Below are 22,222 nucleotides of genomic sequence, written 5' to 3' on the forward strand. Positions count from 1 at the left end.
GACAAGTGGCAGGGAATAGTTAGATGGCTCACTCAAGAGTTCCCAATTCTCTCTTTCTTGGAACAATGAGTGAGCCAATATACTCTTACAGTGCTGTGGAAAGTATAGCGGATTACTGCAAGAGGTTAGAGGGATTTTCCTCACGCTGTTCATGTGAACATCAGCTCAGCGGGGGATGAGGCCCGGAAAGCTCCAACCTGCCAGCAAAGCTCCTGGAGCAAACACCCGTGATGCTGGTAGCTGCTGGGACGCAAGGCTGTGGGCATGGCGCAGGGCTGGGCTTGCCTGACTTACCACCTGTGACTCTGAACTAGGACTTGCTGACGTTCTCATATATGACATCACTGATGCAGAACTGCTGCTTCTTCTTTTGCCACATCAGTTGCACACACTGGTGAATAAAAATGTATTGTTCCTGGAAGAAAGACCAAATGAGTGGGCATTTTTGTACCTCAGAAAGCATGACAAAAATCCAAACAGTGAAACATTAACAGCCTGCACAGCTTCTCTGTCTCTCCCTCCTCAGACCCTCTCAATGTACAGTGACCTGTCAGCTGCCAAAATAATAGCCCACAATTGTAAACAGATAAATAGCAGCTGGGAAGGCATGAAATCCACCTTAGCTGCCCCAGCATCACAATCACTTATTAGTAACCTGAATGCTGAGAATAGAATAGAATACCACAGCATACAACAGAATGGAATGGAGTAGAATACAAAAATACGACAATACAACAGAATAGAAAAGAACGGACTAGAATAGAATGGAATACAACAGAATACAATGGAATACCATAGAACAGAATAGAATACCACCCAACAGAATCCAACAGAATCCAACAAAATACAGTGAAATAGAACAGAATAGAATAGAACAGAATAATATAACAGAATGGAATGGAATAGAATACAACAGAATAGAATACAATGGAATGGAATACAACAGTATAGAATGGAATAGAATAGAATACAAAAGAGTGGAGCAGAATGGAATAAAATAGAATTGAATACAACACAACGGAATAGAATACAATGGAATACAACAGAACGGAAAGGAATAGAATAGAATACAACAGAACACAACAGGATGGAATAGAATAGAATACCACAGAACAGAAGACAATAGAATAGCGTAGCATACAACAGAATGGAATGGAGCGGAATGGAATAGAATAGAAAACAAAAGAATGGAGCAGAATGGAATAAAACAGAATAGAATACAACACAACGGAATGGAATAGAATAGAATACAACAGAACGGAAAGGAATAGAATAGAATACAACAGAATGGAATGGAAAAGAAGGGAAAAGAAAAAGGAAGAGAGAAGAATGGAATACTACAGAATGGAATAGAATAGAATACAATACAACAATACAACAGAATGGAATGGAATAGTTCAGTTGGATCTGAGCCTAAGTGGGTCTACTTTATATTGCCTGAAAATTAATTAATTCCCAGAAAGGTACCCGATTGCTTTATGTGCAACAAATTGCATCCGTGCCCCATATGCACCTGAAATCTTTTAATGAGCATCCTGTTCCTTCGTGCTTGACTTCTTTACCAATAAAAAGCTGAAACCTGATTTTGTTCACAGAGCAGTTGTTAATCATTTGGGAATTTATCAACCTCTGTGCAATTGACACTGTAAGTCAGTCAGTCAGGTCAATCACATGCACTATATTTGTGGACAGGTTTTTCTGCAACAAGACTGTGGTTATCTTGTTTGGTTTTGGTTATGGACTGGATTTTCCAAGCATTATTATCATACAGATTAAACACTGTAATTCAATTTGGAATAACCTTAACTAACTAACTGATGACTGACTGACTTCTAGATGTCAAAGAGAGAGAAGGCAAACCCTGATAACTCCTTACACTAAGCTTTATGTGCACTAGGCACAGGGAGCAGGTGGATCTCAAGCAAAAACAACTGTCCCAAAACCCGAGTCTGGCTTTCAGCCCCAGTCCCCAGTGGTCTGCTGATGCCGGTAGAGATCAATATGACTCTGAAGCATGGTTCAGACCACAGAAATGTCTGGATTTCCTCACACCCAGGAACTTGGAGCAACTGGTTTCAGTTCAGGATACTCTCCAGTCTAACCCCCTTTTTGGGCCTGTGCCATTTGGTTTTTTAAGCTGCTTAGTGAGACACTGCCAAGTTTCCAGTGGACAAGGCAACATGAACCCAGGTGAGCTGTGTGTGGTTTCAGGTTTTGTAAGGAAAGCCTCTTCTGTGCCCGAGTGCCATTGCCACCTAGTGACCTCTGTGGCCAGGCTTGGCCACTGCCTGGAGCAGCAGGAGCTCAGTGACAGCCAGAGCCCAGCCCTTGACATCAGCCCTGGCAGGCAATGATTTTGTACATTAAAATAAATAAATAAAAGCCATATCACCTCTGAGGGGTAACATAGTTGCAGCAGGATTTGTTTCTTTGGTGTTTACAGAAAGATCTGCCTTTGCATTAATATAGTGAATTGTAACTGTGGCAGTTTGATAGGATTGCTCCAGAATGGTCTGAGAATAATGAGCTTTTTTCATTTCTAGATGCTAGCTGTCATCACTGCAGGTTTTCCTTCTCCTCTGCTCTCCCTGCTAAGTGTTCTTTGCTTTGCTCTGGGTTCAACAATCCTTGGCAACAAATTATCTGCCAGACCTAGCCTGCAAACAAACAGGGATGGTGGCACTTCCAACTGTATGGAGGTTGTCAGTTTATACTGTGTCTAACCAGTGAAGAGTACAACAGGCCTGAAATCTTTCCATCACTAGTAGAGGACCTTGGAAGGTTTCAGATGCATAGAAGCTTCTGCTTTGGAGTTTGTTATTATTGTTTTTTTCCATTATATGTTCTGACAATAGGAGTGTTCTCCTGACATTTACCTTAAAAACAGAAAAAGAAAAGTAGATATTTGGGCAGGGAGAGGGGCAAGGAGGGTGTCTGGCAGACTCACAAGCCTTTTGTCTGTTTTGCTTGTTATTTGCATTACCATTGCATAACTCAGTTCCTGTGCTTGGCCAGATGATACCCTCTTGAACAAGCGTGACTGGCTGTCCGATACTGATATCATTTCATGAGCCATTAATCCCCTCAGCAAGCCCAATTCTTTTCAAAATGTTTGAAAATTTCATATGTTAATCTCTTCTAATGCAGTTTTTGCATATTAATTGTACAGAAGGTGAGAATAACTCATCACCTCTGGAAGATATCAGTGAGCTTGTAGATATATTATCAGACCCACCTATGCAGCAGATTAATAACATGACAATATTACAATGAAGATGAAAACCTAATTGTATCTATTCATAGCTATTTTGTCAAGTGTTCAGGGGGAACAACAGTCATTGGAGATGAACACGCTATGGAGACATAAGAAATACACATACATGTACATGCAATGATGATACATTCACAATGATGAAGGCAACAGATCCTACCTCTGTCTGCACCATGGACATTCTATAGGACCGCATGTCAGACACCAGGCCCAATATGTCTACGAACTCGTGATCACGGATGTGCTGTAAGAGCCGATCCAGGGCTATGAAGGTTCCTGTTCGTCCCACTCCAGCACTGCAACACATACAGACATGCATCACATATCAGGCTTTTCTGATGGGGACACACAGGAAAATCAGTGGCACTGCAAAAAGCAGGTGTCCTGCAGCTGCGATAATCAGATGTAGCCAATCTGAGGTCAGACAGGCTGGTTAATCTGTAGGATTTAATGCCATGCAACTCTTCATCCATTGTTTAGGCAGAATGTATGGAGTGGATGGCTCTGCAATTATTTCACCTTCCTATACTCCTTTTCATGTACTCACATGCAGAATGTGCATGCACACCCTCATCCACCCGTAGCTGTCTCTCTTCCTACTTATGTGCATATGATTCTTTGCATTGTGATTGCACATGTAACGTTTAAGTCTGATTTCATTATGAGTGTGGCTTTAGAGGTTTTGCAGAGTTTCATAGAGCATCCCAATACCATACCTACTACTAAGGATAGAGTTTGTGTCTTAGCAAAAGTTTTTTCTGCTATCTTGTCATATTTTTCAAAAAAGCCTTGAAAGTACTTGCAACAGAGTTTAACAGTTCATCTCAATACAGTTCAATATAACTGTCATGAAACGGGGTGAGGGGTTGTGCTCATGTTTAACTAAAATGTCAATATCATCTCAAGCGAGACACATACACCAGAACTTCTGACCTATTTATTTGACAGATTCATTAATTGATAAATTCATTCTGTGCCTTCCTTAATGTTTGAGAACAACGGCTGTAGGAACTGATCAATACATTCTTTCTCTCCCCCCTTCCACTAATTTCATAGCATTACTACTTTTAATCTGTGGTCTAAGACAGATGTACAGTATACTCTAAAAATACTATATGAAAATATCTCTCTCTGCTGCTAGAAGCATCCTAATTAAAAATAAAATACTACAGTTGTTACCCAGCTCTCTGATACTGGCTTGTCTTCCTTCCCAGAACAATTAAATGGTATATAAGGCGTTTGATTTCACAACACTACATATAAATCTCTTCCCTGGCTTACTAGCACCTTTCCTGATATTAGGACTCCCAGAACAATATCCCCTATGCACTTCTCCATTAAGTTACAGGGGAGGGCTGCTGCTGTTGTTATGCATTCCAGTAGAACATTAAGTGCCATACCTGGAAACCAGAAATTATATTGCTATAAAAGACTGTTTTCTGGGAAGTAGGTCTCAAAAGTGTGCAAAGTGGTGGCAAAAGACAGTGCTGCCCATCACATCAGAAGCAGGAAAGACAGCGCTGGAGGGTGCTGACACCTTGTGCAGCATTGTAACTGCTGCCTCTGGGATGGGTGATGTAGGGTTGGCTGAGATTAATCTTAGCAAGCCTTGGCTTCCATTAGGAGTATGTCACTGTAATGTACATGTATTCATCCATTGCAAACCATCTATTTACGTATTTCTGAGAAATCTGTTGTGAGCAGCTCTCGCACGAGGAGCCACAAAGAGGTTTGAAGTCAGTTGAGAGAATTGCATGAGGAACCAATCTGGTATGATATCATCACTAACACGGCAGCTGCCCCCAGAGAGGCCAAGTAAATGAGCATCTCTTAATAAAAGGCCAGATGATGCACAACAGATAAATCTGACAGTATATAAAACAACCTTCCTCCAAAAATAAAAGAAAAAAACACATATAACTGTTAGCATGGGATACTGGTATTACTGCTAGCACACGATAGTGCTCTTCACATCACCTCCTGAATGTACCGAAAGGCAAATGACCAGAGGAGAAGGATCTGCACAGAGACACGCATCTGCAGGGGAGCAGCAAGCTGCAGCAGGCTGCTGGCTGGACCTCACCATCTGTATCACGAAGGTGTAGAAATAAGAGAGCAGGGGCAGGCTCTGAGCTGGTGTAAATCAGGATCGCCTGCTGCACCTCCTGAAGACACTTGTTGATAACATCCAAAAAGATGACTCTTCTCTAGAAAGAAATGCCTCAGTGTCTGTGGCTCCAGACTGAAATCCCAGCCCCACTGTAGTCAAAGCCGGGGACTAATCCTTTACCCTTAACGCTAGAGAGAACCATCTCCAGCTAACAGATGAGCAAAATGCCAGAATCTTTTTTCCAGCTGTTTCCCAACTCATTTAGTGTTACATCCTTCAGTTCTCGATTTCCTGGAAGCATTTACCTGCAGTGTATGATCATGGGGCCTTTACTCTTTGCTGTTTTCTGCCTGACCATCTGTACAAACTGGAGGATACTTTCGGCAGCGTTGGTCGTGGGGACACCGTGATCTGGCCAGGCAGTGTAGTTAAAATGCATCACGTCTTGCACCTCATCAGCCTAATGAGAGAAGCAGAACAGCAGCATGTTCACAGGAGTTTTAATAGTGCAGTCACGCTCAGTCAGACTGAGGGGTTTTTGTTGTTTTGTGGTGGTTTTTTTTTTTCCCTTCCTAAATACAACCTAAGAAAGTAAAAAGTCAGACAAAAAAGTGGCAAAGAATTTACACGCTATTTGCTTGAAAAGGGGAGGGGGTATCAGGCCATCATTATCAAAAGGGCATGAACTCTTGTTTCTGGGTTTGGGATTTGTTTTTTGCTTTTTTTCCCCCTCATGGTAGTTTGATTTGATTTTGCTTTTAAATCAATAATTGTTGATTTTTTCAGGTTTAGGCTTTCTTCCTCTTTCTACTCCATTCCCTATCCTTTTCTTGCTTTGCCACAGATAAAGAATAACACTGTTGGCAAACAGTCAACACTGGAGTCTAAAGAGTTTTTCTTTTCAAGTTTCAAAGAAAAAAAAAATACCTTAAGGGAAGAAAAAAATCATTACAGGGGCAAAAGAAATATTTAGAAAAATACCCATTATTATAAAAAAGGTTTACAATGCTAAAAACTCTGGTGACTTTAGGTGAAATAAGATCCTCAACACGATTCATTTTGTCTTTGGGATGTAAAGGAACTCAAAACATGGGGAGAGGTGGGAGGTGTCATCACCAAAACCCATGGCAAGCAATGCTTTTAGTTTTGCTATTCTGGGTCAGGCTAAGTAACCCCTCTCCAGTCACAGGCAACAGCAGATCCTTAGGCAAAGGATATTAAAAAAGGAGATCAGTACAAAAGACCCTGAAGTAACTGCCCTGGGTTTGGTAAAGGACAGTTTACCTGAACTGCAAACTGCAGTCTTGTCATTATTTTCAATGGATGCCAACAGCCCAACACATCGAGTTTTATGCATTTGCACTCTTAGCCTGCACCCTGTGCGCACTTTGTAATGCAGTGAGGTATGGCTGAGCAGGACTAAAGTCCTGGGCCAATGTCAGCGTGCCAGCAGATAGCTTTTTTTCACATCCCCTCCATATCTCTAACCTTTCCTTCGCAAGCTGGTGCTCGCAATGAGCTGGTGCAGGAAACAAAGCTGGAAAGAAATGCCCGAAAATCTGAACAGCTTTAATTTGGAAATTGCATGCTCTCACATGTGTTTCAATGCTTTACAGGAATATATGAATATTGCAGAATTGCCCTTTTGAAAAATATTTTCAATTTCTACATTGGTATTTTCAACTTTGGAATCGCTTATAGCAAGAAGATATGAAGAAAAGAAGTTTACATGTTTGTTGTCACTAATTATCGGCACCGCAAAAACATCCAGAACTCTAGTACTAGTTTTGTTTCAGTCTTGTACTTTGCTGATAAATTCAGAGACAACAATTTTAGGGGAAAGTTTTGTGATTTAGTCATTTGCCTGTGTGGAGTGAGGGTAAGGCTATCAATCTTTCTCTTAGCCATTTTCCACTGAATGCCATAAATGGACAAAAGTTAAAGAACAGGCTGGACCAAAATTACTCCCACTCTTTTAGTAGGGCCATGCAAAATATTTCACTTACATAGCTAATTCGGAAATTCCTATAAACCCAGTCTGTGTGCTCCTCCTCAGACAGCATCTCCACCGTGATGTCCCCATATGCAACAGGGTCTTCTGTAAAAGGCCAGTAATGATCACATTTCACCTGAAAGGGAAATAAATACATACATATTTGTATTTATATAAATATATATATGCATCTATAAAAAAGCACAATCAAAAGTATACTGAACCTCAGTTTCAGAAATGTCTACAGCACTATTTCCTTGATGCTGCAATAAGAGGTAATATATCCTGCAATGACTTTCAGCCTGATCGTTCCTACTTGTGTGACTATGGACATAAGCTATACATTGGTTTTCTGAAGGGTAGCATTAGTATAGTGAAAAATGGAAATACATAGCGTCTTTGTAGATTGTTACTTTTCCTAATAGAATAGGTCTAAAAGGAACAAAACATAGGGAACAAGAACATATATATATAAAAATAAAATTATATTTCAAATATTTCTATTATAATGCCAAGGAAAATGTGAAGCATAACACTTGTATTTTATTACTATTTAAACTTAAGCACAGAATCACAGAATGGTTGAGGTTGGAAGAGACCTGCAGAGGTCATCTTGTCCAACCACCCTGCTCAAGCAGGGCCACCTAGAGCAGCCTGCTCAGGACCATGTCCAGATAGATGGCTTTTGAATATCTCCAAGGATGGAGACTCCACAACCTCTGGGCAACCTGTGCCAGTGCTCAGTCACCCTGACAGTAAAAAAGTGCTTCCTGATGTTCAGATGGAATTTAATGTGTTTTAATTTGTGCCCATTGCCTCTTGTCCTGCCACTGGGCACCACTGAGGGGTGCCTCCATACGTGAATGAAGTGCCATTCCAGTCCTGGTTATGATGCTGCCTCATGGTCAGAAAACAATGCAAAGAAATTCACCCACCAGAAAATAAATATGTTTTCAGAGTAGTTTCTTTTATACTATGTGCAAGATTTTGTTACATACCCTTCTTTTCTCATTACATTGAGTGAGCATAACAATAATTTGAGATTTTTGCTGGAGAACCATCTTCCAAAAATCATTCCTAGTTTCTGGCAGTGGCCCTTGGGTTGCAATGTATTCCTGGGGTGAATTATAACCCTAAGAAACAAAGAGACAGTGCTATTTACCAACATGATTAATGCTGCGGAACACATATTTTCCTCTGGCATACGTATTTTTTAGCTTGCTTTGTACTTCTTAAAGTGGTTTCTAATATGAAGAAACTACTCCATGGCTTTTTTTATTTATTTAGAGGAGATTACAATTTCTGCCAGTTTTTAATGCTCCCAAAGTATAAGCAATCTAGAATGAAAGACAGAAGATGAATATGTTATTATATAAATCCTTTACCCTGAAAACAGGAAAGGCAACATTAAAAAAAACCAGGTAATGAGAATCATAAATCAAAGTTCCAGCTTCTTCCAGATTTCATAATCTAAGAGTTTGTTTAGTTACAGACATAAAAACAATTATAGACGCTTAGCCTGCTCATCCCAAGCAGTGCCTGCGGTGATTTTCAGTCGCTGATGTAAATGGAAGGTAGTAATGAGCAGGATTATGTGCAGGTGTTTATGTCATAAGGACTTAAATTAGTAAAATATTAATTAGAATTCTGCTTAAAATAATAAAGAACTTGCCGAGTTAACACCCTTAACAGATTATCATTGCTGTTTTATTGAAGCTCAGGTGCTTTATATCCATGTATTCCTTCTCCCATCTCTATCAACATGCTTTTAGTTGGAAAGACTCCTTCCCCTCTCCAAAACCAAAAGTCCGTTGTAAAGACTATAACAAAAGATCCACAGAATGGACATTTTGGCATTTGCTATAACCATATTTGCTGAGACTGTATCATCAAAACTGCATTTGGAAAGTTATATGATATTCTTAATAAGAGCAAAAGATACATCCAACACACAGCATGATCCCGTGCCACCACAGTATGCGGATTGTAAAAATATTTGTGATTTGGGAGCGCTTTTCATAAATGCCTTCCTCCAGACTTCTCTAGAAGTCAGCTCAACCTGAGTTTTTCACTACACAGAATTTGCTGTTTGTCTGTCTGCATGGGCTATGTCTGACCTAAGTGTCAAATCTGTTACTACAGAGACACAGATCTCCACTACTATCTGTATTTGGAGGCAGGTACTCAGTGGAGAAGCAATTGTCAGGAAATGCCAGGCATTAAGACTGTCCCAGTTTCTATGGTCAGCATTATGCTCTAAGTAGAACTAAAGAGGTGTAAACTATAAAAAGCAGAACTGAGCAATCCCAAGGACTGCTACCGAAAATCCTGTTATCCATAATCCCACGTCACAGAAGTTTCCTGGTTTGTGAATGATGCTTTTGAACGCTGGAACAATTTTCTTTCTTGATTCAGTGCGAGCTCAGGCACTTGCAGCTTGAGTGTTTACGTTCATGCTCCTGACGCATAGAAACTAGGTGGAGGCAACTTGCTCAGTAGTACATGAATGGGCGATGCCACAGTGACAAAGAAAGAAGTGGTTTCACTGACTCATCCGAGGGCTCCTCCCTTTGCCATAATGCTGACTCAGCTCTCTCCAGCCCAGCCAGGACCAGCTCTGTCTTCTGTCCACGGCCAGGGTGCAGAAATGCTCCCCTGCCTATGGTCCCCAAGTGCAAGGTCTTCTTCTAAATGGATGGGGTAGCGTCCTGCCTCTTCTCCACGCGGAGTGACCCACTGGTGGTTGCCCTCCCTCGAACACAGCTTACACCGAGCCACGGCAAGGCGGGTCACAGAGGGGAAAACCCTTGCGGCAGCGGCAGGAAAAAGCCTGCCTGACTGCACGAGCTCCGGCGAGAGCGGAAAGAGCTGACGAGGCTTTCGCCCACCCCCAGCGTCAAACGGGTTGACGACAGCTCTGTGTATTCTTTCCTTATCCCAAACCCCTGGGTGCTACTCCCTGGGAAATGGCTGCTCGCTGCCAGGCGGCGGGAGGCGCGCCGGGAGCACCAGAGACGAGGCAGAAAGCAGAAGCTGCCTCCACGCACCATCTGGGCTGTGGGCCTTTTGTCAGTTGTGGCGTGTCTGGCTTAATCCTTTTTCCCCGTGCTGTAGAAACCTAGAGAAGTTTCTCATTTACATGTTTACGATTTTCCTAGCTGTCTTAAAAAGCCACTGAATCACTTAACATTTCCTCCCCAGTTCCCTACCAGTCCAACCTAGGTTTTGCAAACATTCACAGCTCACCCAGCGCCACTGTGGCAAAATTTACCAAAACTCTTCCCCCTCCGCCTGTTTTTTTGGTGGCTGGTGGAAAGCACAGTTCCCGGTAGGTAAAATATTGGAAGCCGAAGGAGATGCTGAGAATGTGACTGAGCTTCCAGGAGGTATTGTGCTTTTTGCAGGTGACACGCACTAACTGCTGCGCAGGACACTGTGCTTTACACTGACCGAGCCTCTGTACTCACGGGAATGTAGTTGGCGTTAATGTAGTCAGATCCCTCTTCTTCATTCATTGAAACTAACCGGACACGACTAAAATCATCTGTAAAAGGAAAAAAAAAAAAAAAAATTTGTCTGAAACATAGCACTCAGCTCCAACTAGGCAAGATTCAAATCAATCCTATAAAAACTGAAAAAATCTATTAAAAAAATAGAAAATGCTCATATTTCCCAACAGTGAGCAATGTTTGCTTCAGTAAACACTACATGGATGCACCATTACTACTGTTCTGCAAAATGCACCCTCCAACTGCTGTCCCTTTGGGCTCCCTTAGGTTTCATTAAAATCTCAAGAGAAATAAAGTAACACTACTCAGTAGCAGAAACGACCTTGTGTTTCTCACTTCCAAACTCCTGCCTGGATAAACGTCCCCAGAAAGCTACGTGTCTTCAAAGCTACAAAACCCATCTATCGCCCGGTTCTTTCTAAGGGCAGGTTTTAGAACAGGCTTTTATCAGTCAGAAAATTTGCCCTGATTCTCCAATTCTCTTATTAAAACTCTTCTTCCCCTCTCAAGGGACTTTAGCAGGAGCCTGTATCTATTGTACTTACATGGCAGGATATTTGTGTAGCGATTTTTACAGCGATTCATGGGAAGATCAGCAGCAAAGTGGGGTATGTCAAGCCCAATCAGTTTTAGCTCCTGGGGTAACAGAAAGAAAAACGCCAAGGTCAAACTCACAAACACTCAAAAAATAACTCTTTGTGAAGTGATTACTTGTGGCAGGTACCAGACTGAAAATGCTCATAAATCACTTTTGTAAACTGACAGCAGGATTACACTGACTTTCCTTATCTGATGCCTCTGAGTTTGGCTCCAGACAGCTAGAGAGCAATGATGTGGGCTCGCCTGCTGATCCTGCCAACGCACTGCTGCCATCCAAGGCTGACACTGCCGACTGCTCCTCTCTAGCCGCACTTAATTAGCCAAAATAGTGGCAAACCAGGGGGTTGATAAGTTATTTCTGTGGTGGTCATCCACCCCACTTACAGGGTTTTCTTCAAATCCTCAAGTGGCTTTTGATCTCGATACTGGGGAATGCTTGGAAGATCTTTTTAGTCATTACCTTCAGCAGCTACATCTAATTTATGATGCACCAGAGGACCTTTCACTGGCAGGAAGGGAACAGGTCAGCCACCCAGAACAGTGGTAACACCCTGACAGTCCTCCCCACTCCCTTTCCATGTTTAAATCTTTGGGAGCTAGCCCTAGGATAACAGCTTTTTAGCTTTATACTACTAAACTGACTTTAAATTCTGGGTAATTAAGAGAACATAGCTGAACGGGTCTTAGAGAGACCTCCTTGCTCTTAAAGAGATTTTTCATGTTACCTTCTCATTCCAATGCTTCCCCTCAAATTAAGGGCATTAAATAAATAAAAGACAGACGTTAAAATCCTGAATTTAATTCAGGCTGCCAGTACGTCCTAAACTTAAAGGAAGTGTGTCGGTCTGACAATTATCTTGACTCGAATGTGGTGAGCTACTCAAATCAGCTTACTAAATGCGGTCTTTAACGACACCAAGGTCCACTTTTAAATTCTGCAGAACTGGAAGCGAAGCTGACCCACCTAGCAACAGTGCATATTAAACAACACAGAGCACAGGAACACATCATGCAAACCTAACAACTGGAAAAAGCTGATCTAGGCATGGCAGCTAGGAGAGGACAGAGTCCCCACAGATTTACCTCAAATTGCAGGGAAAATTTATAATCTGAATCTTTGGCCATATCCTTGATGTAGCCATCAAAATCATCCAGCTGGACAGGGCTTTAAAAGAAAAACACACAGAAATTAATGAAAAAAACCCCAACCTTTTTTAGTACATTTTATTTCTCTTTTCCCCCAGAATACTATCAAGTCATGAATATGTATTTGCAACTGTTAATGCTAGAAAGCAACAATAAAGAGGGGGGAAAAAAAAAAAAAAATCCTGTGGTTCAGTGCCACCAAATGGTGGGCATATTGCTCATTACCTGCACCATACCATAACAGCACCAGAAAGAGAGGCTGAGAGAGGGGTGAGCTCAATGCTGCAGCTGCTGGTGCTGATGATACTGAGCGCCCTGGTTTGGGGGGGGTGTTGTCCTACCCAAGGGAAACCATTGGTCTGAGGTGTGGGCAATGGCCCCTGCACAGCTTTTGCAGGTGGGTATGTCCCCAAGGCACAGGTGGCACCGCGACAAGCGGTGATCCAGCACCTCGTCGCAGACCCACTCTCAGTACTGTCCCAGCAGGCATCAGGGCAGCTGCTGCTTCATTTAAGTTGCCTCTCGTGCCACGTAAAATGTTGCTTTCAGATATTTTCACATCTGTTGGAGACACTTTTAAAACTCATCTGAGCTTTGCTCACGGAGAAAAATGGATTTCATATTTAGGTTTTGATTTTTTTAGAAGGCCCACCAAAAAAAATATCCTGTAAACCAGCATTTTGGATGCCACTGCTGTGACTGCTTTCTCTGCTGGCTTTAAGAACTACACACATCTGTCATTAGAGGTCAAATTCTCCTCCCAGAGAGATGGTGGCTAAAAAAATGGCATACAAAGCCATGCAGAGCTTCAGCAGGTATAAATTAGCCTTGATTTAGTGACAACCATCATTCTACACACTTTTTCACCAGGTGAGGGTCTATCTGTTAGTACAGGCACAGCCTCTGAACATAACGGAGAAATAATTAGGCTAACACTTTGAATATCGAAACACAGGTAAACAGCTTCCCTTACCTAATTATCATGCTCTAATTTACAAGCTACTGAAGCGTGTACACAGTAATCTTTTCATTTACTTTGAGGCAATATGCCCAAAGGAACCTGTCTTATCACCACTTAATTACTCCTGTTTACCCGTTAGCATTAATGATCTAGTGTTCTAGCAACAACCATAATGAGATCCTCACGTCAAGAGGGAAATATCACTAGAAACAAATGCATCCCAGTTTTTCACCATTTGTCATTTTTAACTAAGGATAAGCTCTGTTGGAATCACTAAGTTGGATAATTGATCTTTTCCCTGATGACTAATTTTCTGTCAATAAGAAGCTGGTTTACCACAACCTATCTGTTCCTTTGTCCAATTATTGTTTGTTTTCTGTCTTCACATCTCTCTCTCAGGATGTATTTATCAAGGAGTTTTCTATATCTGTAACTGCAATATCATTATACCATGTACTCCATAACGCATGTTTAGTCTAAGATGATACATTTGTTTCTTTAAATATTATAGAAGTTACATACTTGGTCAGCTTTCTCTTCTTTAATCCATTTTTACTCCTGTAAAAAAGAAAAAAAAAAAGTGTTTTTCATTCATTGAACTATTGTATAGTCTTTATTCAAAGTTAGTACTGATTTAAGAACATATGTCTTCTGGTCACCACCATACTCAGGATGAGATTGGTGACAATATCTTGGATATTTTTAAGCTGATAGCAAAATTTCCATTGACACCAATGAGAAGCATGTTCCATTCTGTGGCTCTGAGAACGACCTGCTTATGAAAGCGAAAACCTGTGCCCAACAGAATCCATGGGTCCTCTACAAATCCCGACCCAACAGCATCACTGGCTTCAGGTGGGCTGGGGCTGAGTCCCCAGGGCCCGATCCCAGCCGAGCCTGGCAGGGGGCTGTGCTGCTGTAGGGGATGGGGCACCGCCGTGACCCCAGGGCTGCTCCGCTCCGGCTCTACCGGGCTGGGAAACTGGATGCCAGCACTAGAGAGCAACCGGGAACAAGAAGCATCTGTTGGCTAAAGGGAGAAGACCACCATTTGCAAATTCAAGGAAGGGTGAAGGAAAAAGGAAAGGGCCTGAACGCTATTTCTCACCCATTTCATAACCTGCTTATGACGATCAATGAAGACAATGGCCAATATCCTACTGACTTCAGTGGGGCTCAAGTTTAAACCTTAGATAATTTTAATTGACTTTTAACAGCTAGAAATAATCATGCCAGTCATGTAATACACTGCCTTCGCATGATTTATAAGTGATATAATTCACTAACGACAGTTGCGAGCAAGCTTAAGAATGTGTTAAGCAGTGTAAGCCGTAAGATATGGACTTAAGAACTGTGCTACACTAACTACCACCATGTGTTTTTTTGGAGGGGGTGTGTACGTTCATTTTGTTGTTGCCATAAAAAAATTAAGCAATCGATCAGATTAAATGCATAAAGTGAGCACGCTGGAATAATTTGGCTAGAAGTCTGAAAACACTGATCCCCTCTGTTAAACCAGTCACAGAGCACAAATAGATTCTTGCTTACTCAGAAGGGATTTTAGTAGTGTCATTATTTTTTTTCCTGGGCATTGAACAATATCTGTTCATTCATCACATTATAATGATGCTATTTTTAATTTCATGATGATATTAAAATGATTTCTAGATAACTTGTGTCACAGCTTCAATCGGTAATTGAAAGGTAAAGACTTTTAATTTTCAAACAATGAAAATATACAGAAAGAAATATTAAAAAGTGGAGTATTTTTATTTTTCTACCCTGCTAAGTTTAGAAGTGAAATTAAAAAAACAAAACCAAAACTTATTCATTTCCAAAATTAAGTTTTACAAAATGTTCCATTTTTGAAGCAGCCACAACCTGTAGTAATTTTGTTCCTGTCAGGGTACATTTCCATTTAGGTGTGGAGCATTGCCTGCAGAGTTAACAAGAGCTATAGCAATACCAGCTTTACACTAATGTGGATATTTACTTTGCAAAGCTTTTCTTTGCAAATATTATAAACCTTTTCAGCCTACTGTGTTTTCTATACAGATATTATCTGTATAGTATCTGTACATTCATGTGTACTATACACATAGCCTAGTAGTATTTATTCTACATCTTCAAAGATCTTTTCCCAGCGAAAACTTAATATTAATTTCTCTAAATTAGTCAACACGTTTCTGTCCCCTGTGACTGTGGTAAACCCTTTAATGTCAGGCACATTGGAATTCATTTAAAAAGAAAAAAATATCTAAATGCTGTTTATGATGGGAATGCTTCTAAGAATGCTTCTCCAAGGAACACTTCAAGAGGCAATAAAACAAATGACTGACATCCATTTCTCAGCAACAATTTCTTGTGCTTTGGTAGTCTCTAGAGGCCTTTGTTTCTTAGCATCGCAATTGTTTCCTGAATGTTCGTAAACGTTTTAAACCACCTTGTGTGCAAAACAAAGACATTTGAAACATTAGCTGGTGTTTCATCTGTTCTTTCATTTACCCTACAGATTAAAACACAAAGAGAGGGATTAATCTCATCTCATTCAACTTCAGCTCCTTTAAACTTGGTCATCTAAACTAGGTAGTTTGATCGAAGAGGAAACCTCTGAAGAAAGATACACTCTGGAAAGGCAAGCTAAATGCATATTAGTGCATATTAAACAAAAAGAGGCAAAGGGGCAAAAGAAGATGACGACTCTTTTTACAGCAGTGCCATTGACAGCAGCCACCTTGGGCTTCCTGACCATTAGAGAGTTAAGAGAGATCAGTGTGACCTCCACAAAAATAAACTGCTTGCCTGATCCTCCATCACTGTGCAGCTCTGACACTTGGTGGAGTTTATATCAGACAAGTTACAAGTCAATATAATATTAGCCTTGGAGAGATGTGGAAGAATTCCATCTGCTCTTCAGCTGGGTGCATGTGCAGAGCATGCTTTTACTTTCATTGGAGAAGAAATGGACCTTTCTTTGGTTACATAGAACCACTCATTTCTCTGCTCACCGAAAATTTAGATGGGATTTTCTACAGACCCAGTGTGACCCAAGGAAAACCAGTCTCGGAAATCCCTATGCTGAAGGTGTCGATGACTGCCTGCCAGGGCTTTGGTGCCGTATAGTAACACCAGGGAAAACGTTTGGTCGTAAGTAAATCTTAACTTCGGTACCAAGTTTTTGTAAATCACTATACTTTGGACCAAAGACCATCAGGAACTTAAGTTTCTTTTATATAAATTAAGCATTTTTAGATCATAGTCAATTATAATTATTTGTTAAACAGTTTGTAAAACAGTTCTGGTTCTAAACAGATCCTGTGGCTTTGTTGGTTAAGTATTTTCAAAAAAACCGAATCAGTCACTTACTAAGTCTTCATAAATTATTTACAGATTCAGCTACGAAATATACACACATACACACAGAGACGCGCACACAGTGACCCAAGTGTTACACTTTGGGACTGCTAGTTTGCATTGATTCTCAGTGAACTGTTGTTTCCAAAATCAAAAACCTTTTACTGATGTCAGGAGAACATAACTGCACCTTTAAAAACTAAGGTATTCGACATCACACACCAAACAGGTGGGGCACGATCAAGCAATTTTAGTAATAGAAAAGCAGCAGCAGCAGGAGGCAATGCCAGGCAATGAACAGATGAATAACTGGGACAGAAGAAGCCAGGACTTATAATGAAGTGACAAAAATTGCAAAGAGAGCAATGAGATGAATATGACAACCAGCATAAGATTAGCTTTTTAATACCAAAATAGGTTGGAGCATAAACAGACAAACTAGATGAAGCAGGGTAGCAAATACTTTGATACCCACATCCTCTCCAATCCATGTTCTAGTACAAGAAAATTATACCTTCAAAAGCTTTGACCCATTTGAAAACAAAGGTATCACACATTTTTCATGTAATAGAAATTAACACTGTTTATACATTGCACATGGAAAAACAAGTAAATCACTTACCAAGGATTAATATAAAATGCCAAAAGATAATCAGTCCAAAGGCATGAGGGTAGCAGAGTTAGGAAAGCAAATACACTTCTACGCCTGTGAGCATTAATAAATAACATACATAAAGATGAAAAAGTGAGGAGAGTTAGTAAGACAAACAGAAATCAGGAGATCAGCAAATTCTATTTTAAAAATCGGCTAAACCCATAAAGGCTTCCTCTTACTTACTTCATAAGAATATTATTAGCATCCATAGAATTTTTACTCCTCAACCTGACACCCTATGCAGGATTTTCAGCTATCCAACATAAAATTCTATATGATCAAAATAAATGTGTTTTATGGTATTGATTCAGGTGTGTTATTCTAAATCAATGTTAATTGATAAACTGGCAGATTTTCAGAGCATAAAATGTGTTTGAAAATTTCATCCACAGGTTTATGACCATTACAGAGGTGGTGTTAAGTCTATTTACTGATGTTTTGAGATATTTCAGGACAGATATAATTTGTTTTTACCATGTACAACTATGATAATCTCCCATGTTCGCTTCTGCAAGTGATCCTGTGGCTATCAGAACATCTGTATCAGAGATAAATTCAGATCATTCCCATATCTTTTAATACCCTCCATTGAGTCAGATTTCTGAAAACATCCATGTAACATTTTGCAGAGTCCCATTTTTAAGTGCTTTAAATTCTTTCCTAGGTTTTCAGCAAAACATTATTTGAACTTTTTCTAACTGTAGTTTCTATGACTAACTCTTCATAGCAGGTTTCACTGGGGCTAAAGGAAATTTGAGTACAAAATCATTCTAAACTTCTGTATTTGCAACCTGTTCACCAGATTCTGCTATGCATTAATCCAGGAAACCCACTCAGGCCTGTTCTACCTACTGGTGGAGTAGGCTACAGGTACTTTGCAAATGTGAAAAACTCATGAAACTTAAAACAAAAATTGCCCCAGGAGCAGGATTTTTTGCCAAATACACCCTCAGCATGTTTTTTCCCCATCAGAAAATCTGCTGTCCTAAAAGCAATACCATACTTCTACAACTGTTCTAAAGAGGAACTACAAAGTGAAAATTCCTTTTTCAGTACTCTTGGCTCTTATGAAGTCGGTAGATATCGTGTTTTCCCTGATGAGCAAATCATGTCAAATGTAATCGTCTCATCTCTAATCTTAATCTTCCAACCGGTGGTGGAAAACTTCTGCTCACACAGTAAAAACTCCAAGTTATGCTTTAATGAGCTTTGCTGCCGACAAGAGAATGGGCAATGCAGTTTCTACAGGGCACCTTCCCGAGGCGTTGGCAGGGACTATGTGGGTCAGCCAGAAGCGAGAGCCCTTTCTTGTTAATCATATGCCATAGTGGTTGCAGCATCAGGGCCTTAGAGCTTATGTGTTGTTAGGGTTTCTATGGGACTGGACTGAGGATGAAATCTGCTTGTCCATAAGCAGATCTCTGGTGCCACAGAGAGGTTTTCATTAGGCTTAGAAGAGAGAAGTGATGATGTTGCCGGAATACTCCTCTTTCCTCTGGGAAACTCCAAGTGAGATTTTTACTTCCTCTTGCCTACAGAGGCAGAAGGAATTATTCAAGCCTGGGTATTCTTTCATTGTCAGATCACCATGAGAAATTTCCACACTTTATCAAATCACAGGCTAGCATGATTTGATATTTCATTCAACGTATTTCATTCAATGCATGAAAAATACGTACTTGCCCCCAAAATACAATATTGTTTTCCTGGAATTATACAGTCTTTCACCTACGGCTCAGGTGTACTGAACAATTTTATTTAATTAAAAGAAAGTGACTCAGAGATTGCTCAAATACTGAAGACTCTGCTGAGCTGAGCTTTCCTTAGGAATTGGTGGATATGTTCATAGCTCCCTTACTAGATCCTTGGAATGACTCCAAGCAAAATGGGTTTCTTTATCCTTCTACCTGCCTTTAGGGCCATATTTCCCATTTGGTTGCCTGGATGGACAGTGAATCTGGTCTTGACATCAGACAACAGAGGCACACAAAACAAGATTATCTTTACTAACTCTCAGAAAAGTCAGGACCATAAGATAAGGGCACACTGCCTTGAGTTAGCAAAAATTTGTGGAGATATTAAGCAGGAATACTTTCCCCAATTTATATTTTTATGACATAATTTATGTGTGTATACATATATGCTTATATACACACATGTATATACACACACATACATACACATAGACTAAATCAAGCAACAAGAATGTTCACTTTCACATCCAAACCTATTAATTAATTCCCCTTCCCATAAAAAAGCCTTTTATGGTTTTAATAACATCTGTCGCTAGTGTAATCATTTGATTCAAGCTTGGATATTTAATTAACATGAGTGTTTGATCTTCTGCCTTCTTTGCCATTAATATAGTCCAAGCAAGAGAAGCTAAAAGAGAGATTAGTTTGTACTGCATACAGCTGGGTGCTATTAAAGCTAAACCAAGCAAGTGAAGCTTGTTTAATATCCAGTTAATTAGCAGCACAGTGAGGTATTGACAAGATTTGCTGGGCTTGTTAGTTCAGTTTGCACGCTTATTAGCAAAAGGCTTGTTGTGGTGCAGTGTCAATCCATTTAATCCTGTCCTTGCTGGCCGGCTGTGTCCTATGAGATCATGGAAGCAGTTCCCCACGCACCAACTCCTCTTTCCAACTCCCTGGCTGTCAACAAAGCTGACCGTGGGCATAAAACCAAAGCGCATATTTTCTTCTTCCTATGTACGGGAATGGGGCTGACAGCATGCTTTAAATATCTGTGTTCGGACTTGCCTTGAAAGATAAGAGGTTTTTGCAGAAATTGCTAATAACAAAACAGGAAACCTTGGATCAGTCATTAGCACCCATTTGATTATCAAAATAGGAATGGAAATGACCACACTGGCGCCAGTCAGGTAGCTCTCAGAGCCCTTTTGCTTCTATAAAAGCTAATCCTACAGACTTTCTTTGTTCAAATACTTCTCTTTGGCTGATGGTGTCAGTGGCGGTTTGGAGTCCATAGTCAGTGCCTGCAACTCTTGTAGGTGGTTTTCTAGACCAGCAAGAATATGGGGGGGGGTTTGAGTCTTTTCAACAGCACTGAACATTAAGTTACAGTAAATATTTGAGTTGGCTTGTCCTTGTCTTGCACTGCAAGGAAAATTTAATTAATGGCACTGCATGAAGACAGTTGCTAATTGGTCATGTACAGGCAAGCTTACTCCTGGATGCAAATATATCTCTGTGGCAGTGCTAATGGATTTATAGATCAAGTTTCTACACTTGTGTTATTTTACAAAATATGTCTGTAAGAGAAAGGAAAAAAAATATCCTCCCAAAACACATCTATGCAACTTGGTTGGCATGTATAAACATAATTTCCTGCTAAAAATAGCAGGTAACAGAATACATAGTCTCAAGTCATCACTCAAGAAATAAAATACTAAACTAACAGGTAGAGTAGTTTTATCTTGAAGAGGGACAGTGATGACATAAAAAACAAGCACTCAAGATTAAGGATCGTATTTGCCAAAAAGCAGAGATGGGGAAAAACATAGTTAAAAGCTTTGCTTCAAACACTCACCAGTTATAGGGAAGCTTTCCATCTCTCTCTAAAGATGCAAAATTGACAAAGGTTCCAGCCCCACACTCCCTGTTTCAGGAAGAACATTGGGTACAAAGTTACCATTTTTGGATTCACAATGCTTGCAATGACATCGACTTAACAAAGAACTCTCAGAGTTGTGGAGAAGTGCTGAACACTCACATCTGTGACTAGTTCTGAGATAATCTGTGATAAATGTAACTGAAATCCCTTAACATAGTCATCCAAAACCAATAAATGTTCAACAGCACCTGAGATTGGGTTTCCTAATAATGCTTAAAAAGAGTGAAGCATAGGAGAAGTTGCTAATAAAGATCTCCAATAGACCTCATCTTCTGCGCAGATTTGAGTTTTCTGTAGTCTGGCACTAGCACTAGTTGCTGGCCTCAGTACACATGCTAAATATTTACCTTTCTATACTAAACAGAGTCCCAGCTCTAAGGAGAAGATGTATAATTGTCTCCATTTGACAGGATCATGGTAATTTTGAGTTCACAAAATAATTGTGGAAAAAACCTGAATTTCCTGAATAACATCCCAGTGAATTTATGGCAAGTCCATTATTTTCAGCTACAAATGATAAACTGACCACATAATGTTCCCTGAAAGATAGCTTGCAAAATATGTGTGATGTGGTCATCCATTGCATGGAATACATAGCCAAGACATGACACATAAAATGCAGTGTCTGCTAGGTAGCCAAGTGCAAGATTCTTCACATAAGTTTTTTTACATGAAATAATTTCTTTTCTTGATGCAGTACAGTCAATTAATGTAAAATACATTACGTAGATTATAAAAGGATGAAGACTCCAAGACACTTCCAAAACCAGGAGGTGAACCACATAGCAAGGGTGTGGAGAAACTTCCACAGTTTCCTCAGGCCGTAACGTAACCCACATTAAAGTGAACTGTTACAGATAAGACCAGCAGGAAAAGGAAACTGAATTTCAATATTCAGGTACAAATGATTGGTGCAGGTAGCTGAAGGAACCACAGGTTTTATAAAAAAAAGGTTTATGCCTACAAGACAATTTTTCCCTTCATCTG

The 22,222-nt window shown here is 40.3% G+C and overlaps 1 protein-coding gene across 1 annotated transcript in view; it reads right to left on the bottom strand.

Moving 5' to 3' along the window:
- Positions 1-310: 310 nt before the first annotated feature.
- PTPRO (protein tyrosine phosphatase, receptor type, O) overlaps positions 311-22,222 on the bottom strand; it is a 70,827-nt gene continuing 48,915 nt past the window's right edge. Inside the window, exons 16-26 of the mRNA XM_010566125.1 lie at positions 21,152-21,220; positions 17,567-17,650; positions 14,113-14,148; positions 12,567-12,648; positions 11,429-11,519; positions 10,842-10,918; positions 8,373-8,507; positions 7,388-7,510; positions 5,687-5,841; positions 3,432-3,567; positions 311-415 (exon numbers count right to left, since the gene is read on the bottom strand). Of these exons, the coding sequence (XP_010564427.1) occupies positions 311-415; positions 3,432-3,567; positions 5,687-5,841; positions 7,388-7,510; positions 8,373-8,507; positions 10,842-10,918; positions 11,429-11,519; positions 12,567-12,648; positions 14,113-14,148; positions 17,567-17,650; positions 21,152-21,220 (1,093 nt within the window). The remainder of the gene's footprint in view (positions 416-3,431; positions 3,568-5,686; positions 5,842-7,387; positions 7,511-8,372; positions 8,508-10,841; positions 10,919-11,428; positions 11,520-12,566; positions 12,649-14,112; positions 14,149-17,566; positions 17,651-21,151; positions 21,221-22,222) is intronic.

This window comes from Haliaeetus leucocephalus, unplaced genomic scaffold (genome assembly GCF_000737465.1).
Source record: "Haliaeetus leucocephalus isolate CR32 unplaced genomic scaffold, Haliaeetus_leucocephalus-4.0 Scaffold206, whole genome shotgun sequence".
NCBI lineage: Eukaryota > Metazoa > Chordata > Aves > Accipitriformes > Accipitridae > Haliaeetus > Haliaeetus leucocephalus.